At 44.9% G+C, this 18,164-nt stretch overlaps 1 protein-coding gene across 1 annotated transcript in view; it reads left to right on the forward strand.

Annotated features, from left to right (window-relative positions):
- Positions 1–2,157: 2,157 nt before the first annotated feature.
- The window catches only part of LOC310776708 (flavin-containing monooxygenase 5-like), a gene marked incomplete at its 3' end in the record, with an annotated part of 48,809 nt that continues 32,802 nt past the window's right edge, over positions 2,158–18,164 (forward strand). Inside the window, exons 1-8 of the mRNA XM_083636864.1 lie at positions 2,158–2,188; positions 2,587–2,628; positions 13,809–13,943; positions 15,230–15,418; positions 15,783–15,948; positions 16,670–16,812; positions 16,951–17,147; positions 17,262–17,397. Of these exons, the coding sequence (XP_083492990.1) occupies positions 13,812–13,943; positions 15,230–15,418; positions 15,783–15,948; positions 16,670–16,812; positions 16,951–17,147; positions 17,262–17,397 (963 nt within the window). The 5' untranslated portion in view covers positions 2,158–2,188; positions 2,587–2,628; positions 13,809–13,811. The remainder of the gene's footprint in view (positions 2,189–2,586; positions 2,629–13,808; positions 13,944–15,229; positions 15,419–15,782; positions 15,949–16,669; positions 16,813–16,950; positions 17,148–17,261; positions 17,398–18,164) is intronic.

Consider the following 18,164-nt stretch of genomic DNA (forward strand, 5'->3'; position numbering starts at 1 on the left):
AGTGTATGCATGTGTATATGTTTAAACCAGTCTGTGCGTATTACTAGTGCAGTGCCCGTTCCCCCCAAAGCACAACCCTGTAAGCACTCCACCCCCCACCCCCACCCCCGCACACACACTGCACTCCGTGAGGTCCCTCCTAAGCACACTCCCCAAGTTTGAAGTCGATCCAACAAATGGTTCTCGAGATACACGATTCACGAAGGACTGCACGCCCCCTACCGTCGAGAAGGACATCTTCTCCGCCTCCTACTTCCGCGCCGTTGAGACGCTGCTATGGGGCAGCTTGTCCTTTTGCCCCGACGTGCAGCGGAAGGTTCAGCGATCCTGGACCAAGCCCTACTCCTCTGAGGCCCCCATCTGACGCTTTAAGTGCTGGTCTAGCATCGTGGAAGGGCCGCAATCGGGCTACAAGCATCCTCCCCCACTGGAGAAGGCTGTGGCGGACCATCTGCTTCCAGGCCAGAAGAAGGAAGGGAAGCCCTTGCTCCCCTCCCCAGCCTGCAGGCAGACTGCTTCACTCCTGGAGAAGTCCTATCTGGCGGCAGGCCAGGCGGCCTCCATGGCCAACACCATGGCCATCCTGCTGAAGTATCAGGGCTTCCTGAGGGGGGGAGAGGCAGACTCCATGCTGCTGGGACGCGGCGTCCCGCAGACTTCCTGTTGCTATGTCACGTGACCCCCGCCCCCGCCTCCCGACAGCATTTCATAGCCAAGTTTCCTGTTCCTGCCAAATATACTGGTATGTCCAATTGATATTGGCAGCATAGACTTTTGGTTTGTGTGTTTTCAGTGTTCTAACTTAAGTCCAACAAGGCTTCATTTATATCATTCCCATGGCCAAAGCAAAACATACACTCATAACATGATCTATACAACTCTCATATTTAAAATGAAACAATTGAGAACAGAGGTGCCCAAATTCTTTACTATTAAGTGCCAACAGTAATCTGGATGGATGGCCCGTGGGCCAAAAATAAATATTGACGTTATCTGAAATTACATTAACTTTTTATTTGATAGACAATCAATTTAAAAAAAAATTGGTTTTTTTCTATTTTTTACTTTGGAGCAACGTGTTCTTATTTCTATACCTGCCTCTTGCTGCTCTGGATAGAGCCCTCATACTGTATTGCTTGCTGCTGTGGATAGAGCCCTCATACTGTATTGCTTGCTACACTGACTGATTGCCTTGCCTTGCATACTACCTTTATTTTTCTGTAATTGTCTTGTTTACATGTTTTACATGACTGTAAAATTCTGCAGTTTTTCAGTGGGCCTTTTGGTACCAGTGAGCATGAATTAATAAAATAAAATAAAAATCTACATTCTAAATCTAAAATAGGTCTTCTAGTTATGGTGAAAGTATCATCAAGCTAGCTTTAAAAATGAGCCCACCACACTCTCTGCAAGTCACTAAGTAATATTGGCCATGTTTTTTCCACTTTCAAAACCATGGAGGGCCAAAACAAACTGAGCGTGGTCCAAGTTTGGCCCCCCGGCCCCAAATTGGTCAGCCATGATCTAGAATGCTTTAAATGGAACTAATAACACGACACCTCTGTCTGTCCGTCTGTCTGTCTGTCTGTCTGTCTGTCTGTGTTCCTTTTTCATAAGAGAGCTGCGTGGTGTTGACTACCTGCTGAGTCAGCCTGGAGCCCCTGAACGTGAACCCTGACTCAGAGGGATGTGGATGACGGTGAGGAAGAAGATGACGAGGGCTTGGAGGAAGATACTGTGTCCAGCCGAGCTTCTCTGTCTCCTCCCAGGCTGGGCATGGGGAGGTTCAGGTAAAGACAAAGGAGTTCACTCCAGGGGTGGAGAGTGTGAAGAGGCACTCACAACTACTGCCCCGCTTCCCCAGTGGCCAGATTGCTGCTGTGTGATTGAGACCATCTTCATCCGGCTCTGTGACCTCCACCACAATCCCAAGATGAGAGGGACAGGCATGAAAGTTGTGTGTATGCGGCTTCCTCTCTCTCCTCTTCTGACTCCAGTGCAGCATTATATCAGTACCCATTTTAAATAGGGAAACATTTACTTCATATAGCACAAATTAAATGTAATTTGAATTAATGGTGTTCTCCTCTTCTCTGCCGTGTTCTACCTGGCAGTGATGGGCGAAGCCCCTGCTTCTTGGTCATCAGTGCTGGCCTCGCTCTTCCCTGCAGCAGTTCCCACCTGGACGGTATGAAGTCAAGTCAAGTGAACTTTATTTATAGAGCACATTTACAATGACAAAAGCTGACCAAAGTGCTTCACAGATAAAACACTAAAATATAGAAGAAAACGACAAGTTGCCCCCTCAGTTACAATGGGCATGACGCCTCTGGGTATGTGTCAGACATGTCACTCTCACACACACAGACACAGACACACACACACACACACACACAGACACACACACACACACACACACAGTTGGTAATTAGACAAACCACAGTGGCAGTTGCCCTCATGGATAAGTACTGGTACTGATTCTGTACTCCAACACAACAGACTCCTCCCGGGACTCTTCTCTCCAGCTGTCACTCACGTTTCCACCGTTCTCTTCAAAGATTCAACTTTTCTCCTCTTCTCTTCCAGACTTCTCTGAGTGAGACAACCAACAACAAGACCAAGAGAAAGGTACAGAAAACCATTTGCTCTTGTCAGTCACTTAGAATAACAATCTGAGCCTGTCAGGCAAAAGCAAGATGTTTTAGTTGAGTTAGTTTTAATGTACATTGACACTTTGACACAATTGTCTCAATTAGTTACTTGACACAAAAAGTTTGGAAAATGGGTCCAGGTTGGAAAATACCAAAGTTCCCCTTTCAGTTGACCGTCAGATCCAAGTACAGTATGGCAATGTTTTGTTGTTATTATTGCCTATATCCTCTTTGTTGTAGTGTGTTTTTCATTTCACTCATATTCCTGTCAAAATATCTATTTTTTCTGGTATATGTTTTCTGAGTAGATCTGTATAAGTACTTGTTCTCTCTAATGATCGCTAATCCATAGTGACAGAAATTCAGAACATGAGTTGAGCTATGTAAAAATGACTTATGCTGTGTTTTGGACCCTTTAAACAACAAAACACACTATCTAAGTACCTCTTCCATAAAATATATAGGTTCTCGGCTAAAGGTCTGATAAAGTCATCCACAAAGTGGTCTGATAAAGTAATCCACAAAGGTGGACAGACTAGAGGTAAGAGAGCCAAGAACGAGCAAGACCCGGGGCTCGTGTAAGAACATCCCCGTGCAAAACACAAAGGAATAATTTCATTTCATTTATTTATACAGGAGATCACAAAAAGTGTGTACCAAAGTAGCTCAACAGGCAATAGTATACAAAGTGAAAAAAGGGGAGCTACTTGGAATTTTTAGGCAATATTTAATAAGAAGTAATATATCTGTGTACAAGCAGTTACAAAACAGAATATATCTTCAATCTACTACGGGCAAACAAAACGCAACGCGTTTTAACCACGAAGGTCTTCCTCAGGCAGTGTTAGCTGGGCGTCGGCCGCCGCACCTGTGTATATAAGGCATACGTGGCACAAGTCAGTTGGGATGACGTAGGGTGGGCAGTTTTGACCCATCTCCCACGCGTACAAACGTGCCCTACATTCACACAGGGACATCCTGTTACAGCCCAAGACTGTAGAGGACCCTACCCCACCCAGAGTCACAGCCACCCTCCAGTACTCTCCCCTATAGCCAATAGAATTAAACACTGCCTGTTAAAACATTGGAGAGTGCTACAAGTACATGAAACATTCACCACACCCCCCAGGATAGCCTTCACCAGGAACCAAAACATCAGGGACAGTCTGTTGCCTATAGCCTATATCTTGTTTCTGCATCTATCTGCAGCCATTACTGTCTATTTATTATTGCTTGTATATGATGTTGCTATTTCCGTTGCTTTAATAAGGCCCATCCTATATTGTGATGTCATAGTACTGCCCACCCTACGTCATTTTATCTTTTATCTTTAAGAAAGAACATGAGGTATTTACACGACATACATGGACTATCATATCCCATATCCCCCACAAAGAACATCAAAACACAACAAAACAAAACAAGAAAACTGCATAAGATACACAATAATCCAAGAACAAACAAGACTATTGGACAAACAACCAAACAAAAACAATGCATTCAGCTCCTATCCTGATAAGCCTAATGACACTGGGGTAAAAAGTTCTTAAAGTCAAACTCTGTATGTGATTGCCATATTTTGGGGATGTCTAAGAATCTGCCTTTGCTCTTGTAGTAAATGTTATCCAACGTATGGTAGCTTGAGAGTTCATTCCACCAGTGAACTACAGCTGGGGGATTGGATGCTTTCCAATTTAAAGCTATGCATTTCCTAGCTGCCAACAGGGCAAGATCTATGTATTTACTTTGAATGCATTGTTTTTGTTTGGTTGTTTGTCCAATAGTCTTGTTTGTTCTTGGATTATTGTGTATCTTATGCAGTTTTCTTGTTTTGTTTTGTTGTGTTTTGATGTTCTTTGTGGGGGATATGGGATATGCGATATGATAGTCCATGTATGTCGTGTAAATACCTCATGTTCTTTCTTAAAATATTTTTTTTTTTTTTTTGCTAAAACGACTAGTCGACTACTAAGCACAGTGTCGACTAGTGGTTTTACTAGTCGACTAGTCTGTGAATGCCCTAGTGTGTGTGTGTGTGTGTGTGTGTGTATATCTGTGTGTGTGGGTGTGTGGGTATATATATATATATACATATATATATGTATATATATGTGTGTGTGTATATGTGTGTGTATATGTGTATGTATATGTGTATATACAGTGTGTGTGTGTGTGTGTGTGTGTATATATATATATACATATAATATACACACATACATATATATATATATGTGTGTGTGTGTGTGTGTGTGTGTGTGTGTGTGTGTGTGTGTGTGTGTGTGTGTGTGTGTGTGTGTGTGTGTTGTCCTGAGGTAATCAGGGGAGGCCAAATTGGTTCAATTGGAAATTGGAAGCTCACCTGCTGGGTTGGCAGGCTAGGCCATTTGTCCCTCTCATACAGGCCATGGCGAGGACGCCTCTGCAGGCGAATGATAGTGGACCCAGACTGAGCATTGCTCTTGTTATTTTAACTGAATTAGAAAGGAACTCTCTCAGCGTTCTGTAACTGAGTTATAGGAAGATCATCAGGAGAGACTTATTCATTTGGCACAATTGTGGCATTCAGCAATCCAGACGGGCAGACGAATAGCAGAGTGCAGGGCGATCAGCCACGGTCTCCTATAGGGCTTCCTTTTGTTGGACTTAACTCATTGAGTGCCAGCCACTTTTGGAGAACGGACGCTCCCAGTGCCAGAGTTTCAGAGCGTTTTCAGTGATTTCTCGAGGCCCACAGAATATTGTGTGATATTACTATGTAAACACCGAACACGCACAAAGAACGATGAGACTCTATTGTATCAGCAGCAAAAAAAAGTTTATTGATATCATTTTCCGTTCTTTAGTTATCAGCCGGAGAAGATAGGTCAAAAACAGCAAATACAGCCGTTTCCATCTAGAAGCTGAGATATTGAGCCTTTTGTGAAATAGCATTTCAAGCAAATCACTGACTCTGAAGGTAATATTTTCTGACCTGAAACATCTGAACAGTAATTTCCTTCAATATAACAGCACCCCCACCCCCCTCTACTGCAAACTCCTCCTCCGTGGGTGTGTCTCTGGTGGCTCTGCTCGCTCTGAGTGCTGCTTGTGTCAGGCGAGTCTCTGCTGCCTGGATGGCGGCCGCTCGTCGGGGCAGTCTGGATCGGGCTCGCTCGTTTCTGGGGTTTCGGTTGTGAGCTGGGATGAAGCTGCGTCCGATTCTGGGCTTTCTGGGCTTTCTGCTGCGCGTTTCAAAGTGTGCTGCACCCAGAGTCTATTTTCGGAGCCCCCCACCGTTGTGCGCCGGCTCCCAGCGCGACAGCGAAAATCCTAACCATTCTCATGAGAATGGTTTCATCACGGCTTTTTCTGCTGTTTTTACTCAACTTTCTCTAATCTGGAGAGCACTGTCGCCACCTAATGGGTCGGTAAAATAGGTTATACACATTCAACATGCCCCAAAATTTTACAGGAGATATATTAGGCTTTGATCCACGTCCCACCGTCAAAAAACGCAATTGACGACAATTGTCGTCATTGGCACTCTACGTTACTAAAGCAATTGACGACGATTGTCGTCATTGGCACTCAATGAGTTAATCTAGCGTTGATCCTGGTGGTTGTGCGTATTGTAATCTTATCAGTGTTGTACTTCGCTAAATCGTGTCACACAAGACTATCATACAGGAGGGTTGGTGTTGTGTGTTGGAGTGTCACTAATGTTTCGTCAATGTGTGTTCCTCTTTAATCCATCACCGACTCGCAGTTGGTCCGGGCTAGTGTCCTCTAGAGAGAGAGTGGCATCAGCGGAGGACCAAAATGCGAGACTCATTTGCCAATGAACAGCCAGGAATGGGTCTCGCGCTACTTTTGCATGCTAAAATAAAGCTGATAATGTACAATTTGATTCAAGGGATGAAAAACCCTTTCAAAGTACAACACAAACTGTCTATTTTGCTGCAACTCGACAGTGCTGCTTAATCCAGGACCTTACTTCCTGGAACTCTTGAGAGTAAAAAAAATGGTCCATTGGATTGAATGGAGATGTCGGGACTCTTCTATCTATATGGCTCTGGTCCAGTGTCATGCCGAGTTTTGCACCCCCGCCGAGAATTGCATCCCCACCTTCCGGGAGCATATTGTAATGATTCATATGGAAACTTAACTGTTTAAAAATGATATAATTGTCTGGGTAGACGTGATCTCCAAGCCAGGGGGTCTGTCCTGACTCATGGAGACCGACTTTGATGCATTAGATCTGCGTGGAGGTGACTTAATAATAATAATAATAATAAATCAAATTTATATAGCGCCTTTCTAGAAACCCAAGGTCACTTTACAAGTCAGGAATGGGGGGTAGGGGAAAGGGGCAGTAGGGAGGGGGGGGAGGACCCGTAGGTAGAGGGAAAATAAATAAATAAACCTATCTAACTAATGGGGAGAAGCCTGGCTGAAAAGATGCGTCTTGAGAGCTGTTTTGAAAATGGCCAGTGTTGGAGCATTGCGGATCTCGGGGGGAAGAGAGTTCCAGAGGGTTGGAGACGCCACACTAAAGGCTCTGTCGCCGAAGGTCCGCAACCTGGTGCGGGGGATGGAGAGGAGACCCACATCAGCAGATCTTAGGGCCCGGGATGGAGTGTACTGGTGGAGGAGGTCAGACAAATATTGGGGGGCGAGGGCATGGAGGGACTTGTATGTGAGGAGGAGGAGTTTGAAGGAGATGCGGAACTTGACTGGGAGCCAGTGGAGGCGGACGAGGGTGGGGGTGATGTGCTGCCAGGGCTTGGTGTGGGTGAGAACCCTAGCAGCCGAGTTCTGCACATACTGAAGCCTGTCCAGGGCTTTGCTGGGTGCCCCGAACAGGACTCCATTGCAATAGTCTAACCGGGAGGTGATGAATGAATGGATGAGGGTCTCAGCCACAGAGTCTGAGAGTGACGGCCGAAGACGGGAAATGTTTTTGAGGTGGAAGAAGGCAGCCTTGGTAACAGATTTGATGTGTGACTGGAATGAGAGAGTGGATCAAAAATGACACCCAGGTTACGGACTTCGGGAGACGGAGAGATGGAGCAGCCGTCCACGTGGAGGAGGAGATCTCCAATCTTCCGGAGCAGTGCCTTGGGGGCCACAACCATGAGCTCAGTCTTGTTAGTGTTCAGTTTGAGTAGTTTTGTTGACATCCAGGTTTTAATGGTGTGGAGGCAGTTGACTAGAGACTGTGGGGGGAGCTGGGGGGATGGTGAGGTGCTGAGATAGATTTGGGTGTCGTCAGCGTAGCAGTGGAAATTGAGACCATAGTGACGTATGATCTGACCGAGGGGGAGCATGTAGATGATGAAAAGTAGGGGACCAAGTACAGAGCCTTGAGGGACACCATGGTTGACTGGGGCCGGGGCGGAGGATGAGCCGCTGATGCTGACAAACTGAGACCTGGTTGTGAGATATGACTGGAACCATGACAGAGCTGTACCGGTGATGCCAAGGTTGTCAGAGAGGCATTTTAGGAGTTCTGCATGTGGGACTGTATCAAAGGCCGCGGAGAGGTCGAGGAGGATGAGAATACTGATGTGTCCGGAGTCTGCAGCGAGGAGGAGGTCATTAGTGATTTTAATGAGGGCGGTCTCTGTGCTGTGGTGTGCTCGGTAGGCTGACTGGAAAGGTTCATAGAGCTCATGGTTGGACAGATGGTGATGTAGCTGGGCGGCAACTGCTCTTTCCAAGGTTTTACTCAGGAAAGGAAGGTTGGAGATCGGCCGGTAGTTGCTCAGCTCCTCAGAGTCCAGACCAGGCTTTTTGAGGATGGGAGTGATGGAGGCTGTTTTAAAGCAGGAGGGAACTGTTCCAGATGACAGAGAGGAGTTGATGATGTCTGTTATGATGGGGCAGAGGGTGGGAAGGCAGGCCTTGACCAGCACCGTAGGCATAGGGTCAAGAGAGCAGGTGGAAGCTTTGGCTCCAGTGACCAACTTCGCAACCAGTGAGACATCCACTGGGGAGAAGACTTCCATGCTTGGGGCTCTCTTCTGGCTCATGGAAGCCGACTTTGGTGCTTAAAATCCGGGTACAGAGGACCTCGAGACCTGGGGATCTCTCCTGGCTTCATGGAGGGGGGTGCAAATCTCGGCAGTTTGTACCTGCCGAGATTTGCATCCCTGTTTTTAAGTTAAAACAGTCCCAAAATATGGTGGGGGTGCAATTCTCGGCGGGGGTGCAAAGCTCAGCATGACACCGGGCCAGCGCGTGCTGCCCCTGGGTGGGTTGTCGGGTGTCCGTTTCCACCTCTGTCGCAGCTCCTGGTGTGGGCTGCTGGTGGATGGGAGCTCTAATTCTTCCACGTCAGGTTGTATTATAGTGATAAAACATATGTGTGCACAGGGGCGGACTGGGATCATAATTCAGGCCGGGCATTAGATACCAAGCAGGCCAGGCCAATACGGGCCGACGCGCGTGCCGGCGTCCGAAGGGCGGCGGCGAAAAATTTGGGGCGTTTGAAGCTCAATTTGGGCCGTTTGAAGCCCAATTTGGGCCGTTTGAAGCCAGATTTGGGTCGTTTAAAGCCAGATTTGGGCTGTTTGCCAATTTTACAATGAGATGCACCCACTTTAAACCTGAATAAAGTAATAAAACCACTAGTAAACCAGTAGGCGGCGCCTGGCCTGCTGTTCAGTGAGTGGCCTGGCCTGGCCTGCAAAAAAAAAAAAAAAAAAAAAAAATTTTTGCCAGGCCACCGGGCATTTGCCCGACGTGCCCGATTATGCAGTCCGCCACTGCGTGTGCACTATAACTAGAGTGTATAAGTGTGCACATGGTTTGGCTTGTTCATAGTGGTTTGTACCACTATGAACTACGGGTCATTTTTACAGTGATCTTGCATGCTGGCTTGCTCTCTCTCATCAGGTGCCCTCTGCTGGTGTGCTGCGGCAGGGCGTGGGAGCGCACTCAGGCACTCTGAGGCCATTTACACCTGGCGTTAACATGCGTTTTCTGTGATCAGATTGCAATCAGATTGTGTTTTATCACTTGAAAGTACAGGTGTAAACACCCCCAAAACACATTGAAGAAGGATTGCAATCTGATCGGCCAAACCACCTCCGGAGGTGCTCAGGGATGCATTGTGTACACATTGAACACAAGTGTAAATGCAATGTGTCCTCTCAATCTGGATACAGCAACTTTATGCGGATTGAGAGGACACCCATTTCTGCAATCTGATTGCAATCAGATTGCAGAAAATGCATGTTAACGCCAGGTGTAAATGGAATCGGGCTGAAGTGATAAAATACAATCTGATGGCAGAAAACGCATGTTAACGCCAGGTGTAAATGGCCTCTCTGAGGGTTGCAGGGCGGAGACGGTACGAGGTGGTCGGCCAAACACGATGGCCGTGTGCTATGGTGCTTTTAATTAATTAAAGGTCCCAATTCGTGCAGCTGTAACCTCTTAAAAACGTGTGTCTCTGGTCCATAAAACATGATTCTGGATTAATTTGTCGAAAATATAGCAATTGTCCAAATAGTCAGTGACTAGAAGTCACGACTGGTGAGCACTCTCCAAAGTTTCAAAAAGTTACGGTGCACGGCGCAAAAAATAATAAGAGAGGGGCAAAAAACCAGCACTCAAAATAAATCCTTTTGGGTTGTTTTATTTACCTTCAAGCAAGTTGACAATGACAATGAACGTTTCGGCGTGGAGCCTTCCTCAGCATCGAAAATATAGCAACCCCGTTCGTTCTGACGGAGTTCTCACTTCCTCATCTCGTCGCTTCCCAGGAATGGTCTGTTTCTATAATATATTCAGAACTAACAGTTCCCAATCAGATTAGCGTCCGTGGACCAGCACGCTAGGTTGTGTCCACAACTAACGTTAGCAACGAGCTATCGCTAACTTAACGGTTGCTACGCTAAACAGGACATCTCAAAATGCCTAGACTTACCGAATGCACCTCCGCAGTTGCTGGATCACGTACAGTTGGCGTCGCTCCAGCTAGAAGTGTTAATTTTGTGGCTAAACCTTGATTGTACTGCCCCAGATTGTTGAAACATTCTGGGCTGAAATGGTTAGCACAGACCAACAGGTCATGATGAATCTCGCGCTGAAACAGCTTGCTATGGCAAAGAATAGACAAAATGGCGCAGGTAGGTTGTGTGAGAGAGACCGCGCGCAGTATGCTTAAGGAGCCGCGTGATGTAACGTGAAACCGTCTGGGAGAACAGAGTGTAAGGGGGCGTGGCTTGAAGGAGACAGCAGGAGAGAGCTGGATAGGGACAAATCCAACTCTGGCAGTTCTGAGGTTCTGAACACTCATTACAGGGAGGGATGACAACAGCATAAATGCATTTAGAAGTAAATGGAAATTAAACGGAATGGAACCTTTAACCTTTTCTAAAAAACACAGATTATTTTGTACATGAGTCGTGATGCCTCTTCTGCTGATTACTTGGACCAAGTTGATTCATTCATTTTTGTCATTGGGTTTAGCTCCTTCCGCTCATTAAACAGAAGCTGGCGTTGTCACAGAACATCTTGAGTGTATTCAAAGTGTGGTTACTGGTGACAAGGTGGCGTACCAGTAGAAAACCTTAAAGTCGAACTGAACCCGTTCGTCACGTGCGTCGCAGTCCGTTTCAGACTGAAAACATAATTTGTCTGAGATGACAAGTTGAGAGGCGGGTCATAGTATCATGTCGATGATTTGATTTGACAATTCTGTCGACTGGCTTTGGCATTGGTGGGATTCAGCGTGTTGTCGTGCTACGTGAGTGGGATTCGCGGAGTACCAGGCAGCCAGCTGCTTCGTGCGGACCGAGCGGACAATCTGATGCATGGGTGCTGCCCACCCGCCTGAAATCTCCGAGGGCAGACCCCTGACAACCACGCTCTCAAGCGCGCGCCTTTTACGCTATTTCTGTAAATACGATATCCCTGGATTGCACGTTTTAACGAGCCAGTTACATTTCTTTGCATTCTTTGAGATTATAGTTTTTGTTTTTTGTTCATGTTTCTAACAATTGGCCAAGTTAGTAGTTAGTTTATGGGATAGGAAATAAATTCTGCCAGATGACAGGCACTAGACGCCATTTTCTACTTCATTTGAAAGAGAAAATTATCCTGAAATGAAGATTTGATTGACAGATGCATGTTGTGATGTGATTGGTTGAAATGGGGTAGAAATTTGATAGTACTAGGTGAGGTCAGCAAACTGTACATTACTGTTATCAATGAAATCTTGAAAAATGAACTTTTGATGTGAAAAAGTGTGAAAAACTAAAGAAATTACATTTTTGTGATTTTTTCGCATACATTATTAAATAGGTGCACTGCATGCCCAGGTATTTGAACTAAAAGAAAAGAAAAGTCATTTTTGGGTTCAGTTCGACTTTAAGGTGTATTTTAAAGTGTGGTCACAAGGTGGCGTTGTCAACTGGAAACCCTTGAAGTGCATTTAAAGTGAGGTCACTACTTGGCACTATACTGTAGTCATGATAAGACTTGTATAACTAAAACATAATGGTGATCTATCAGAGCTAGTCAGCCTACTTGTATTATGTTGTGTTGCATTAGCTGTGATAATGATGTGATGATGATAATGTTGATAATGTTGATAATCGCTCTTATGAATAACGTCCTCGCGGTGGTTAAACAAGTGTGATCATTAGTCACGCCTGTGCATAAATCATTGTGTGCAGTCAGTTGTGTTGTTATGAATGTTATGTTGTTATTGTTGTTATTGTTAATATGAACGTAATAACATCCTCGCGGTGGTTAAATAAGTGTGATGGGTCACGCCTGTGCATTGTGTGCGGTCAGTGCATAGCATTGCTGTTATGAACATAACGTCCTCCGTGGTCGTTAAAACAAGTGTGACAGTTGGTCATTATACTTGACTCATATTAGCACAGACAGACAGAATGTCGTCTATGTAACGTTTCCATAACGTGGTTTTTGAAAGGAATGTGTTGTTGGCTGAGTTGTGAATGTGTGAATCTTTTTTTCCCAGAACCCCCATCACTAAACAGCCGTCATATGCATGTTTAGTGATGGGGTTCTGGGAAGAAAGATTCATTCACAACTCAGCCAACAACACATAAACATATTTGTTGGTGTTGAGGGCACCGCACTCCTGGTCTCCACTCTCTCCACAGACTCCAGTTTTGTGAAAACAGATTACCCCCCTAACCTTTATTCATATGGGGAGTCTTGTATACTGGGACAAGGACAGTAGTCCAAGCAAATAGCCTAATCAAGCTATAACCAAAGCTCGACTTAACTGTGCATGTAAACGTACTGACAGAGAGCAATGCTCTCTTGTTCACACTGGGCCCAGTTGGGAGCTTTTAATTTTGCGTGTTACTCTTGCGGTATATGCTTGGTTACACCTTGGTTATATGATCTGTTTATCTTGGTGCTGTTATGAGGTATCTTATGTCTGTCTTTACCTTATTTACCTTGTATACTGTCTGTTTGTAATTGTTCTCATTGTATTGTATCTTACTTAAGTACTTATTTACTTAGGCCTACTTACTCACATTCACACACACGTTCACACCTGGAAGCTGACCAGTACAACCACAGTCTGATCTGCTGGTCACTGAGCAGCTCCACTGGTGCGGTTGGGGTTGAGGGCCTTGCTCAAGGGCACCTCAGTGGTGTAATTACTGAGGGAGGGGCAAGCTCTGCTTTTTCACTTTCCCCACACAGATTTATCCTGCCGGTCCTGGGGATTTAACCGACGACCTTCCGGTCACAAGCTCGCTTCTCTAACATTTAGGCCACCACTGCCCTTTGAATTGAGACTTCATTGCTTTTTGACCATCCAGACCAGGTCCAGATTAAAAACCACTAACAGACCAGGTCCAGATTAAAAACCACTAACTACTTACACTTTTCAAATCTTGACTAAATTACCATGGAGACTCCAGGCAGAGACTCATCAAAACACGCTCAGATTTATGAAACCTTTATTATATTTCTTCTTACCCCAGTTCCACCCCAAGTATGTTAGCTCTTATCCCTCCTCTATATGTATAAATTATATACATAGACCAAAACTTGTCATTAGAATAACTTCTTTCTTTCTTTCTTTCTTTCTCTCTTTCTTTCTTTCTCTCTTTCTTTCTTTCTTTCTTTCTTTCTTTCTTTCTTTCTTTCTTTCTTTCTTTCTTTCTCTGCTTCACCTAGAGCATGGTTCACAGGGTTGCAGTGATCGGTGCAGGGCCTTCTGGTCTGACCAGCATTAAAGCCTGTTTGGATGAAGGTCTGGAGCCCACCTGTTTTGAGAGCAGCCATGACATTGGGGGTTTATGGAGATTTAAGGTGAGGGACACAGCTGTGAAGGGAATATAATGCATTCAATGTGAGAAGGTGGGTCTGAAATGTGTAGTCTTGTATGTTCAAGCCAGGCCTGGTTCTGCAGGGCTGCAAGAGCATGTGTTGCACCCTCAGTTTAATATTTTGAACCCTGTTGAAATTTGAGTAAGTAGAAATCTTGGACGCTACGCGCTCGATTTCTAGGGTGGAGACTTTAGTGAGTGCCCGTGACATCACAGTTGGGCAATTGTGTACAATCAGCCCTTCAATCACACTTGCTCGAGTGACATCACTGATGACATCATCAATTATTTCTGATGACATCAGTGATGTTAGCTTCATACAGTGTTTTAGGTAAGATACTGTATGACACTAATGACAGCTAGCTTCTTAGAGCTAGCTGTCATTCTGAGGAGGAGTGGGGCTAGAATGTCGCATAATTTCCTATAAAATTCAGGACAGAATCTGTCCGGCCCAGCTGCTTTGCCTGATGGGAATGATTTAATGGCAGAAGTGATTTCTTCCAATGTGAAATCAGAATCCAAGTCGTCTCTGGCAGCGTCACTAAGTTTGGCTGTTTCAAGAGGCTCAAAAAAGTCTTCAAATCGGATTGAGAGGCATCGCACTTAGATGAGTAGATTTCACTAAACTTTAATATCTCCTTGGGGTTAGCCAGAAGTTTTCAATTTATTGATTGAACGTTTTGAGTTGAACTCTGTTTTGCAGCCTAGTGGAGGCTGTTCGATCAGCCCAGGGTTATTACACGGTTCATATACTGTAGACAATTATTTCAAATTCAATGGCTTTACAATGACTTTTTCTATTTTTCTTCTCTTTGCACAAAAGCAAGAACCCATTCCCTAATCCTTACTGCATTTCATATCACAGGTTCACATGTTTAGTTGTCATTCCCAGAATACAGAGAGAGAGAGAGAGAGAGAGAGAGAGAGCTGCATGTGCGTATTTGCTTTATAGGACAGTCGACATTGTGAAAAATATTGTGGCAAGTATCGCGATATCCGATAGTATCGGAAATCGGCCCAAGGCACTCTCCACTGCACTAAATGTGGGTGAATATTCCCATAATTTAAAGGCATGAATCTGGCAGGTCATGTAAATAGATCATTCAACGAAATTAGGTGAATAGGTTATTTATGCTAAATTATAAGAACTCAAAAGGCGGTAGAGATGTGATTTATTTGGAAAACTGTAATTTTAGGAAAAGCAGAAAAGAAAAGAAAAAGACACTTTATCTGTGTCTCTTGTCTCTTTCTCACATTGTCTTTCTGTAGGAGGAGCCAGAGCCTGGAAGGGCCAACGTCTATCACTCTGTGGTCATCAACAGTTCCAAAGAGATGATGGCATTCAGCGACTTCCCCCCTCCAGCTGAGCTCCCCAACAACATGCACCACTCTGAGGTGCTGCTCTACCTGCGCCTCTATGCCCAGGCCTTCAAACTGCTGCAGCACATACACTTCCAGGTGAGGTGCTGCTCTTGCTGTTGCTGGGCTCAAAGGTGACCTTCCAGACATCAGCCCACTTTCTGATGTTGTCCAGGTCTTTGTAGGCTGACTGCCACCTCAGGCCCATTTGATGTGTTATGGGTGAGAAGATGGTGGAATCGTCTGCGTACAGAAACATGTTCTCACATTGTTCCACAACCTCCTCTATAAAGATGGAGAATAATAATGGGCCGAGAATGGATCCCTGAGGTACTAATGCTAGATATACAACTGTGTGTGTGTGTGTGTGTGTGTCTGTCTGTCTGTCTGTCTGTCTGTCTGTCTGTCTGTCTGTCTGTCTGTCTGTCTGTCTGTCTGTCTGTCTGTCTGTCTGTGTTTGTAGACAACTGTGGTCAGTGTGAGGCAGAGCCCAGACTTCTCCTTGACGGGCCAGTGGGAGGTAGAGACAGAGGACAGAGAGAGCCAGAGGGAGACTGGTGTTTTTGATGCAGTGATGGTTTGTTCCGGACACTTCACCCAGCCTCATCTGCCACTCAAAGACTTCCCAGGTACCAGGAATACATGTTGAAGAGTTAATTTGCAAAAACTCCAATCTCCATTTGGATTTTTTTTATCATTTTATTTTATATATTGATGTATTTATACTGTAATTTATTTATTTTTGGGAATTTTTTATTATCAATCATAACTAAAACATATTCATCTGATAATTTTCACATAAGTCACCTCAATAATGTTTTCTATGTGCACTCCAGGGAGTATCAAACAGATGTTGTTGTTTTAAGAAAGGCGTTTACCTGTTTTTGCAAATGAACTCTGAATATGTTATTTAATGTGTGGGGGGTAGATGCTTTGGCTGCTGCTACACAACTCTGAAGCTGAAGATCTGGACACCAACAGTCTCATGTCTGACAATACATTATTGTTATCCACAGAAATGCTGTTTCTCTAATGTTTCGGTAAATCAAGTCCATTCTCATAATCGGTCCAAATTCTCAGCCTCATCTGGAATGGCATTTCTGACATGCCATCTGCGTTTTAACCAACAGGGGATGCCGCAGATACCAAGACTGGGCGTGGCCTAACACTGATGACCATAACTCCACCCCCGTTGGTTCAATGATCACAAAATGTCACAATATATTGAGCTATATATTTGGACCCTGTCCTCAGAACGGACACTTTTTTTGCGACATCAGTTCCATTCAGAAAAGGCTTGAACCCCTGTTATGGCCGCTTGCCGCTATATTGTTTTTGATTCTGTTTCAGGTATTGAGAGCTTTGAAGGCAGGTATTTCCATAGCTGGGAATATCGCAACGCTGAGGGTCTGCAGGGGAAAAGAGTCGTGGTGATTGGGATTGGGAATTCTGGAGGTGATATTGCTGCGGATATCAGTAGAGTTGCAGATAAGGTACAGAAATTAATTAATTAAACTTTTCTGAGCTGTTGCCTTTATTTCAAATCAAAGGACTGCTCTCTTGAATTTCTGCCTTTAGACGATTCTGAGGGTAATGGGTCTTCACCCTCTCTGTGCTGATGTGACCTGCAGGTGTACCTCAGTACCAGGAGTGGGGCGTGGCTCATTAGCCGTGTAGGACAGGGTGGGCTCCCAAGTGACCTGTTTGGGACTTCCCGATTGGATATGATCCTACAGAGGCTCCGCCCCTCATGGAATGCCAGGAGGAAGGAGAAGAACATCAACCAAGCACTTGACCACAGACTGTACGGCCTGAAACCAAAACATGGGTAAAACATATATATAAAGGAAGATGTTTTCCCCCTGACATATCAGTCCTGCATCTTTTACTTTGTTAAAAGTAAAAGATGGTGTTGCTGACATCCATACTGTCCTCTTTGCAGTTTTTTTGCACAGATCCCAGTAGTGAATGATGAGTTGCCCAGTCGGATCATCTCAGGTCGTGTTCAGGTGAAGCCAAACGTGAAGGAGCTTTGTGGTTCCAGTGTCATCTTTGTTGATGGGAGCATCATAGACAAGGTGTGTATTAGCATTGTAACCATTCTTAGACATTGGGTGAACAGCTAAATCTGATAAGCAGGTGGCTGAGCAGAGCCAGGCATACAGGAGCTGCATGGGCCCGGCCAACCAGGAGGTCCAACCAAGCCACGACGAGGTAAGCTGGGAGCTAAGCCCACTGACAATCCCTTTTTCCCCAGACATTAAACCATGTCAAAGTGATGTGGGATAAAAAGGGGGATTTTAGGTGGACATTTAAGAAGCATCGTTGCAAAAGGAGATCAGATTCACACATTACTGACAGAGTCAAATTTAGACTTCATTTGTCTGAGCGAAACTTGGCTTCATTGGAATATTCCAACAAGCATGGTAAATATCCCTGTCTATGTTTGCTACAAGGGACAGATCATGTCAGGGGAGGGGGGGAGGGGTTTCTGATCTATATCAAAGAAACCCTTAAGGGGCTGTGTCGACAGGAAGCATTTTGTTTAGGTCAGAGTGCTTCAGAAATCCTGTCCAATGCCCTTCCGATAAGCAGCGTGCCTCTCCAAAAGTTGAACTTTTCTCTGCTTGAGGCTAACATTAGAGTCGGGGCTGTGTTGTTGGTTCATGGAGGGTCCGTTTATTAGCTTGTTGTATTAGCTAACATTAGCTTGTAGCTTGTTATGTTAGCTGCTGTTTACCATGAAACTTACGGCAGAAGACCTGATACCTCTGTGTTGTTACCAAAATAAACGTCTGGTTGGAGCAAAAACTGATGCACAAAATGACTTACAAATATATTGACT

The sequence above is a fragment of the Poromitra crassiceps genome (genome assembly GCF_964638095.1).
Source record: "Poromitra crassiceps genome assembly, chromosome: 5".
NCBI classification, from domain to species: Eukaryota; Metazoa; Chordata; class Actinopteri; order Beryciformes; family Melamphaidae; genus Poromitra; species Poromitra crassiceps.